This window comes from Tyto alba, unplaced genomic scaffold (genome assembly GCF_018691265.1).
Source record: "Tyto alba isolate M040663 unplaced genomic scaffold, T.alba_DEE_v4.0 Super-Scaffold_18, whole genome shotgun sequence".
Lineage (NCBI taxonomy): Eukaryota > Metazoa > Chordata > Aves > Strigiformes > Tytonidae > Tyto > Tyto alba.
The window spans coordinates 7515253-7524723 of NW_024881280.1; the positions used below are offsets into that span (position 1 = coordinate 7515253).

Genomic DNA, 9471 nt, shown 5'->3' on the forward strand with positions numbered 1-9471 from the left:
TAAGGGAAGCACAGCCGAAAATCTTTAGAGGAGAAGTGTTTATAATTAACAAGACACTACTAACTCCTGAATACAGTGTTGACTGGGAACAATATAATAAAAATGGTTGTCTTTCTTTGGTATTCCCAAGAAAAAGTGGAAGAGGTTTTGGTACCTGGATATACTCCTGTTAAAGATGGCAGACGTCTGTCGTAAAAACTGATCCAGTTGCAGAGCTTTCTCCAGATACTGTAGATAAAGGGGTTTTGCCAGCTCTGAGCAGCTGCCATCCTCCCTGGCACCCAGCTCTGAGGCCATAGAACAAACTTTTCCTCATGCACAGGTGCCTCCGAACACACAGCTGTTAAGAAGAAACAACAGTCACCACCACCACCATCACCTCTGAAAGCAACACATTCAGTGAGCAGGCAAATCTGCATGCTACACCAAACGCTATTATTTCACAGAGTGCATAACTGAGGTAGTTCTGGGCAAAAAGCTTAGGTTGCAGTTAATAAGTATATTGAACAAACAGAGATTCATGCTAACTTTCCACCACAACATTACCATAGCCAAAGACTAGCTTCTTAGTTTTCTGACTTTGTGGATGCCGTTTGGTAAGAACGAGCACTACACCGACCTAGTATGATAATCCAAGTGGTGACAGAGAAGAGAAATGCAATGTACAGTGAAGCCAGTCCCTGAACATCTCAAGTAAACTTTCATCACTATTAAAGATAACATATTTAACTCTGAACAGAGGGCAGGCGTGTATCATGGAGCTTGAATTAAAGCAATCAGATTATCATTCTTAAGATGAATCATCCATATAAATTTACTCCAAAATGGAAAAACTACTGGAAATACTGTTCTTTAGTTGTTTTTACCATTCAGTTCACATCTGTAGTCTACAGAAGACTAGCAGGACTTTTCATTTACTTTAAAGCAAAGTTACTCTTACAGCACTCAGAACATAGCTGCTATCTGTTGAGGCTACAAATACTTGACCAAAAAAAACTTCCATTCTAAAATTCAACCGTTACCTTTATTAAAGTAACACATAATTAACAATTTATTACATATTTACATAGTTTGTGTTTACAAACTTAGAATATACTCTAGCTTAATGTTTCTTCCCACTAGTAAAAATAGCCTGCCCGATTTCCATTTTTTATTTGTTCTCAGATTTTTAAATTCTTAAAAAACCAAACACATCCCCCCTGCAATATTTGCCTAACATATACTTTGAAAACAAAGCTATCAAAACATTTTATTGCCCTGTCAACTGCCATTTTATTTTCCTTCAATTACAAAAGATGTCTTAACAACTCTTTACAGTAATAGCTCTGTCAACTGGAATTCTATTTTTCTTCGATTACAAAAGATGCCATCATTGTTATAATAATAGTGAGAAAGATAATTTTAAATTATTTCCAAAGTCACAGTTATCATTGTATAAGCAAAAATGCTGTTGATACCCTAAATACCATCATATTTACTAATAAATAAATGCCTTAAGCTTTTGCTTCTGGTGGAGGACAAAAATAAAACCAGTCAGCTTTTGAAGGACTTAGATTAACGGTTCTTCTGAAGGATTCTTCTGGTTTCTATCACTTCTTAAAAATACTACAAAACCTGAAGCAAGCTTCACATTAATTCACTGCGAAACATTTAATATTTGTTCAATTATTAAACTGTTAATGACTGCATTGTTTTAGGCTTATATAAGTGAAAAGACAGATTGAGTATCTGGTCTTCAAATCATTCTCTCTTCAGGTATACAGTCTGAAAACCAGCATTTAACTTTTTCTTAGTCTTTTATCCTCAAAAACTACATAACAGATTCAGAACTTTCAAAGTTACAAAAAATTACGGTAAGTGATCACCACTTTGAGACTAATGACTGTGGTTGAACAAAAACAAATTTTATTATTTCTTAAAAAACACCTAGCTTAATATCTTTACCCATACACAATAAACAGCATGTCAGAAATTGTTACATGGGATAACAGCCCTCATTTAAAAATTATTTTTAGACTATGTTCAGCTTTCTGTATGCTAGATCTTCATATGCCTGACAGCAATGGAATGATTGGTCTCTGTTACCAAACACCCATTTCCAGTAGAAGTTAACAGACAGAACAAAGCACCTGAAAGCCTTCCCTATGAGAAGGGTATTAAGTTAGATGTCTTCCAAGAAACTTTCATCTACATATGTCATATTGCTTTACAGCCATCTGAAAAAAAAAAAAAAAAAAAAAACAACACACCCTAAAATCAAAATCTGTCTTCCAAGAGGCAGGGCCATTAAGAAATTAAAAGAGGTTAGGAAATGAGAGGAAACATGAAACTTGCGTCTCTGACTGAAGAAATAATTTAGAAGGAGATAGAAAAGGACATCAAGAAGGTGAAAGTGGTTTTCCTTCAGATCACCAGTAAAACCAATATATGTTATAGGAGCAAGATTCAATCCCTAGTATCATACCAGAAAAAGTACAGTGATCCCTTTTATCACTCCATTTCGAAATATATCCATCAACAAGCGCATGTGTTAACATGGTACTATTTTACTTCTCCAGCCAAAATGACAAGTGTAACCATTGTTTCATGATTCTAGTCAGAACCACAAGGCATTTTTCACCCGTTTACTCTCTGCAGAACACCTCCTTCCCAAAACTCAACATTTAGTGGCACTGCCTGTGCCCAAGGCGCTGTGGGAAAGAAACGTGTCCAGTGGGCACAAAGCACACAGGACTTTATTTGGATTCACCGCCTCCGAGGAAGCTAACCAAAGGTACTCTTTTGCACCCCAGTGAGCCTTGCCCTCACAAAACTATACAAGCTTAACAGCAAAATAAAGGGAAAGAAATAAGATCGATTTGAGGTCAAGTTTTTAATTGCAGGACAGCAAACAGGCCAGAGGCAAAACAAATACAGTCCTATTCCTGATCCCGGATGAGTAGCTGGATGCTTTTCCCGCTGCCCAGCCGCACTCAGGCCGAAGTGCTGGTCTGTGTGGATTCAGCAGAGCGGGTCAGCGTCTCTGCTCCGCACAGGCAACGTGCTCGTCTGGCTCCATGCTCCCGCAGCTTAGGAGAGAACCCAGCAGAACACCGCTGCTTTACGTGGAAGATATAAATGACACTATGAAAAGAGGATGCTATCAGATGTGTTTAGTAATTAGAAAACTAAGGTGTCTTCTCAGGAGCGGCTCATTGCTACCGCACGGATTTCCCAGGCAAATATGAAAACAAGCAATACTACCCTCTGGCTGCAGTGACTGTGAAGAGTAGGTTTCATTCCATATTTTAACAGAGTAAATGCCCTCGTTGTGTACACTATGCTAAGCATGTGTACATTCTAAGCACCTGTCTCATCTGTACTTGTTTCAGATACATACATTCTTAAATATTTTTTATCCTGATCAGGAAACCTTACGTTTCTGCATTTCATAAAGTCCTCCTTGTGCTGACACAGCCTAAGTACTTTGCATTTCACCCATAGAAAAAGACATGCTTTCAGTTGTCCTCCTGTTTTAATTGTCCCATGAGGCTCCTGTACTCTTGTGCTCGAAAGAGTTACTCCTCTGTATCCCACAAACAAACAAACACAGGAGAGCTTAACAATATCCTTAAATGTATTAAGGATGCCCAAAACAAATTTAGTAAGTGTTACACAGGCATACTGAACACAGAAGAGCTCAGCCACCGAATTTGGCCTTTCATTTATTTATATGCCAACAATCACACAATGCTGCTCTGCCGATCAAAGAAATAATACAGGAAGCTAACTGACAGATACTTACTTCTCTATTCTCTGTTCTTTTGTTCCCACTCTAGGTTTTAACAAAGATTTCCAATGGAAAAAACTGCTTGAATACTGAAGTGAGAGAAGATGAGAACAAACAAGTGAGAGGCACACAACAGCCTGATCCACCACAGCAGGTAACAGTGTTTAGGACATCACCAAGACATTGATTGCTTCAGTGGATTTACATAGTGATGACATTCACACCACTTTCCTTCACCATTTTTGAAACAAATCTAACCTTTTACTTACTCAGTTTAAGGAATATTGCAGAAATACAGATTTTTCAAAACATTTTCATTACTGATGGTGACATTTAGGTAAATACTCATGTTACAGGTGGCAAAATGACTGGATGCTGCAGAGTAATCCTGCTGCCATCACGATTTACTGATATGAGCCAATTTTCAGTATCAAATTCAGTGGTTATTTGCTTTCTCCCTTCATCTTCCCTAGAGTTATAAACAGTTCAGAAAACTGGCATTTGGAAATAAATAGCTGCTGCACAGCCTGGCTGGCACTTCGAATCCTGTAACATTCTTACTTCATCAGAAGCTCACACTGAAACCATTTAACTGAATCATGTCCCCCTTCAAATTATTAAAAGCACAGGTAAAATATCAGCAGCAGGATCTGAATTTAATTATATACATATGTACACACACATCAACTTCCTACCCTTCATAACCATATATGTATTTTTAAAGCTCTAAGTTCAGTTCTGAAGAAGCCTTTCTTATCCTATTTTAAATCACATTGCTGAGTTCAATGTTAATGTAGGTGTGGGGTTTCTTCACTCTTCTTTTTTTTTTTTTCAAGTCTGCCCATTATAACATCTAGTCAGTAAATAAACACCTAGCATTGGAGAAGAATCCTCCAAGGATGTCCTCAGAAAGCAGAGTTATGTTTTATAACAAGGTTTCTAAGTTTTATACCCACTGAGCCACAGCAACCAAACAGCAAAAACACTGCTCGCATGAAGCAGTTTAGCTTTAAAAGTAGATTCTCCCTGTTTAAACAAATATCCACTGGCTATTTCTGAATTAAGTCCAACAAATTTTTGCTACTGATACCAATTTAAAGCAGAAGCCTCATAGGTGACAAGCACACAGTTCAGCACTTGTGTCTAGCTGCAAGCTAGAAAGCATTTGCTTTGTATGGCTGTTTGAAATAGTATTTTTTCATCCAAGAAGTTTTTGGTTGCCTTTTTTTGTTTTGGTTTGGTTTGTTTTTTTTCCCCCTTCACTTACTGGCATCTCTACATCTCAGGTAAGACCCAGAGGATTACTTTTCCTTCTCTTCATGCCTAATGCTAACATCAAACATCATAGTAAATAATGGTAACATCTACACTCCTAGCTGAGGGCACATACACAAACAGAAGCTGCAATGGAGGTAAAAGGTACAACATAGCAGCTAATCCACAGTACCTCTTCTTAGCCTATGACAAGTGCAAGGCAAATCAGGGAGGTACAACTAATTCAGTCTTGCCCGCACGCACTAAGTGCACATATATGAAGTGTCACCAGCTGGCAGGGGAGCACACTTATTTGTTCAAATATTTCAGCCCACAAAAACAGTGTTTCTTACCTCTCCTCCATCCAACCAGTGTAAGCACATTGACAAAACATTCAAGTGGACAAAAACCTGAAATCCCAGTCGATACACAGAAAGTATGCGTTCCTCACGTATCTACTTACAGCACTGAAAGTTTTATCCATAAAGCAAGATTAAAAAATGGGAGCAAGAATACAACCTTCTATGCTATCTTAGTTCCCTCACAATTTTAGCAGTTTTCTGGTTTTTTCCACACATGGTCTTTTCAAGCTTTGCATTTTGACACCAACTTATTAAGAGAGATTTTCCAAACTGATATGAACACCTAAGATCGTTTTCTTTCTTGAAGAAATTTACAATTGAGACATACAAGTCTCATCAGAATAGCAGAATTTCTGCTGTTACTACAGAATTTCCTGTAGTAACATCTTCAAGAATAGCCCCTGACACAAACATACATATCCACACAGAAGATTAAGTCAAGATCTGTATGGAAAACTTAGATTAGTACAATAATATCAGGTAGGTATATTTTTGTCAGACATCTTTATAAGCATGTAATTTCTAATACAGACAACTGTGGTGGCATAAAAAAACTGAAGAGTTATTTTGCTTGGAGGAGAATTACATGCTCTTCTTTCCTCCCTCAAATTCTAGCTTGCTTTGATAAATATATAGTTACACTGACAACCATTTTCCAGAGCACACTATGTGCCGGGTCTTAAAGCAAAACATAATCCACATACAGCCTTTTTTTATGGCAGTGTCTTATATTTAAGTTTGACACGTAAGAGATTATCTCTTTTTTAAAAAAAAAAAAAAAAAAAAAAAAAAAAAAAAAAGCCAAACAGAACAGATACGGGGATTTTTCTATGAACCTAAAGCCCTCAGTCTCCACTAATACTCAAGTTGAATGAATAGAAGACACATGCATACAACTGAAGTGTGAGTTCACACCATCTCAGTTTGAAATTAAAAAGAAGCCATTGTAAACACTTTTCTGAGTAATGAAATCTAGTTAAAACTAGATGCTGTCCTATATACAGTAATTTACTTTGCTGTTTTGCTTTTGTGGTAAGGTTTCATATTGTTTTCTGAAGAATGAGACAGCATTTCATTGATCTCTGTTCCACCTTTTAATTGCTTTTAAATACAGAGAAGAGCCAGTGGGGCACAGGCTCCAAATTTTCTAATTGCTGAAATAACAGTCACAGTAGGGCCTAATCTATTATTATTATTATTAAAAAAAAGGCAAAAAAAGCTATACAGCTCTACAAAAAAAAATTTATCAGCAGCATATACATAAGTAAATGACAGAATACCTTAAAACATACCAAACACAAAAGCTGGCATGTCACAGCTCTACTTCTACATCTAAACTAGCAGAAAAAAAATCCTCAGTATTTAGTTGTTCAGTTAGGATACCTCTTGTCCCAAAAGGGCAGTTAACAGTATTTATGGAGACCTCTGACGATGCATCCATACTCTGCTCTACATAACGGCGCCAACTGTCAGCCTCACACATTGCTTTTGCTTCACTCCTCCTCCTCCCTCTGTGTACACAAAATACAAACTGCATGGATGTTTTCGGTTTTGTTTGGTTTTTACTCCCTCCACCCCAGGCCATGAAAAGGGAACTATGTCCAAGAAAGCCCCAAGAAGACCATTTTCTTCTTGCCATCTGAAACAATCCCTAGCATGTAATTCACTTTGTCAAACAGCGTGGTTATTACAGAATTTACAGCTTATTACATTATACCCAAATGGAACAAAACTTGCTCATTTGAACAGTCAAGAAATGTAAGGCAGTATTTTAAGCAACTTTAGCAATATATGTGTGAAAGATGGACTAGAAGTGAATTACAGGGAATATCCTTATACATTGGGAAAGGGTTGAAGCTACAGTCTTATTTCTTGTACTTTTCCCTCACTATCTTACCAACCTCTGGATGTCATGATGTACTCTTCCACATACACGTTAAAGGAACAACAACACAAATACACCATTTCTGATTCATGTAGATTAAAAAAAGATGAGTGCTGGTCACACACAGGCATGTCAGATACGCTGTGCAAATCCATACAGTAATTTGTTCATGAGAGAAAGCTAAAATTCTAGTAACATGCATAAAGACATTTCACTGTAAGAAAAGAACTTGACTTGCACCATTTTCTTCACGCAGTAGAAAAAAATGATCCGAAGGAATTTATTATCACCTAGAACTGTGTGGCGAGGGAAACTTACCACACAAGACTTGCAGCAAGGTAACAAAACGTAGGTATAAGGCTAAATAATACTAAGCCCGGGAAAAATTGTACTAGGCCGTGTATTTGCAGCGAAACGGGATTAGACTCTACCACAGCTCTAAATAGGTATTTCTGTAGCGTAGGTGTTCACTAGCGCAGAGGTTCTGCTGTGTTTTACACCCAACAGCCACTTTTCGGCCCGCCACCACCTCGCTGCAACCGCCGGTGGCTCCCGGGACCGGCCGGGGCCCGCCCCAAGGCCAAATCCGCGGGGCCGAGGCGCAGCGTTGCATCATGCGGCCGCTCCGCGCCCGGGGGCCGCCCCTGCGCGGGCCGGGGTTTGGGAGGGGGGCGGTGGGGTGAGGGTGGGGGAAGCAGCCCCGGCGAGAACCGGCTGCGCGGCCTTGGGGAGCGGATCCACACCCCCACGCGCGCACGTGCGCCCGCAGGTGCGGACTCGCCCAGCGCCCCCCCCCCCCCCCCCCCCCCGTTACAGCTTTTTTTTTGGGGGGGTGGGGGGGAGGGGGGAAGTTTCGGGCCCGGCGGCCGCGGCGTGCGAATCCTGCGCTGGTGTATCGGGGCGCATCCGGCGGGCAGGGCGGGGAGGGGGCCTGTCCCTTTAAGAAGAGGCCCGGCTGCTGCAGCCGCCGCTCAGCGAGGCGGCGGGGAGGGGAGGGGGGGGTGAGGGAGGGGAGGGAGAAGGGGGGGGTGCGGGTGAAGCCGCGGCCTGCCCCAGGCGGAGCCCCGCTACCGCCTCTCGTAGCCCCGGCCCGGCGTGCCCTTGGTCGGTCGGCGCGGTGCCTCACCTGGGTAGCGGGCCTAGCTTCGGCGAGGCGGCGGCGGGGGGCTGGTGGGGGGGGGGTGTTTCCCGGGCTCGCTCCCCCGCTCGGCCTCTCGCCCCGCGTTGCCGGGGCCGGCGCGGCTCGTCTCCTACCGCGGGGCGCTCCCGGCGCCTGCCTCGCCAAGATGGCGCCCGCGCTGCTGCTGCTGCTGCTGAGGAGGAGGCGGCGGCTGCGGGCGCTGGGACGGCGGCGGCGGCCACTTTCGCTCACTGAGAGGAGAGGAGCAGGGACACGGGGAGCCATGGCGGGGGGGAGGAGAGGCGCCATGGCCAGGCCTGAACAATCGAGCCCCGCATACCTCCCCGCCGCCCCGGCCCCGCGCCCCGGCCTCGCCGCCCCCACCCGCGCCGCCGCCGCCGCCGCACGAGCCCCGCGCCCGCCCCGCGCCCGCCGCCCCCGCCCGCGGCCGGCGGGGGGCCCGCTCCCATCGATGCGCTCCCGCCGCCGATTGGTAGCGCCTGGCGCTGACGGAAATTGCCGAAGGGACTCGGCCGAAGCGGCCCGGCGAGTCTCGCGTGATGGGGTGGGGGTGGGGGGAAAGCTCTCGCGAGGCCTGCCCGGCGGGGCGGTTGCGTGCCGGAAGTGACGCGCCCTCGCCCTTGAGCCGCCGCGGGAGCGGCCGTGTGCGCCCACCCGCGTCCCGTCTTCTCCCTACCCCCACGGCCAGGGGGGACGCACCCCCCCCCCCAGCCCCCACCGGGGGTTCCACTCGTCACGCGTGAATAGTTTTAGCGCAGGATGCTCGGGACGAAACGGGCCTGCAAGCGAAGCGTGGGGGCGCTCGGCGTCTGGGCCGGGAGCTGTGGGGCACGGCGGCCTCCCCGCCCCCCCCCCCCCCGAGCTGTACATTTACGGGAAACCGCCGAAGGAATGATTAAGCCCGATCACCTCTTGCCTAGAGATAGCAATTCCTACGCCCTGACTCAGATCTGTGTCACCCTGGCGCACGGTAGGTACTACAGCTAATCGGAAATAAAAAAGACCGTGGCTCCCGCCCCAGTAAAAGTCCGCCAGGGCGTTGTGCTTAGCGAGTTACGGT

General features: G+C 44.1%; 1 protein-coding gene across 2 annotated transcripts in view; it reads right to left on the reverse strand.

The window, feature by feature from the left end:
* INO80 (INO80 complex ATPase subunit) overlaps nt 1-8759 on the reverse strand; it is a 70701-nt gene extending 61942 nt beyond the window's left edge. Inside the window, exons 1-2 of one of the 2 annotated variants that reach the window (XM_042791022.1) lie at nt 8397-8759; nt 155-340 (exon numbers count right to left, since the gene is read on the reverse strand). In XM_042791022.1, the coding sequence (XP_042646956.1) occupies nt 155-297 (143 nt within the window). In that variant the 5' untranslated portion in view covers nt 298-340; nt 8397-8759. Of the gene's footprint in view, nt 1-154; nt 341-7588; nt 7737-8396 lie in introns of those variants that run through there. The other variant, XM_032990086.2, reaches the window with a different exon arrangement.
* Between the last annotated feature and the right edge of the window lie 712 nt (nt 8760-9471).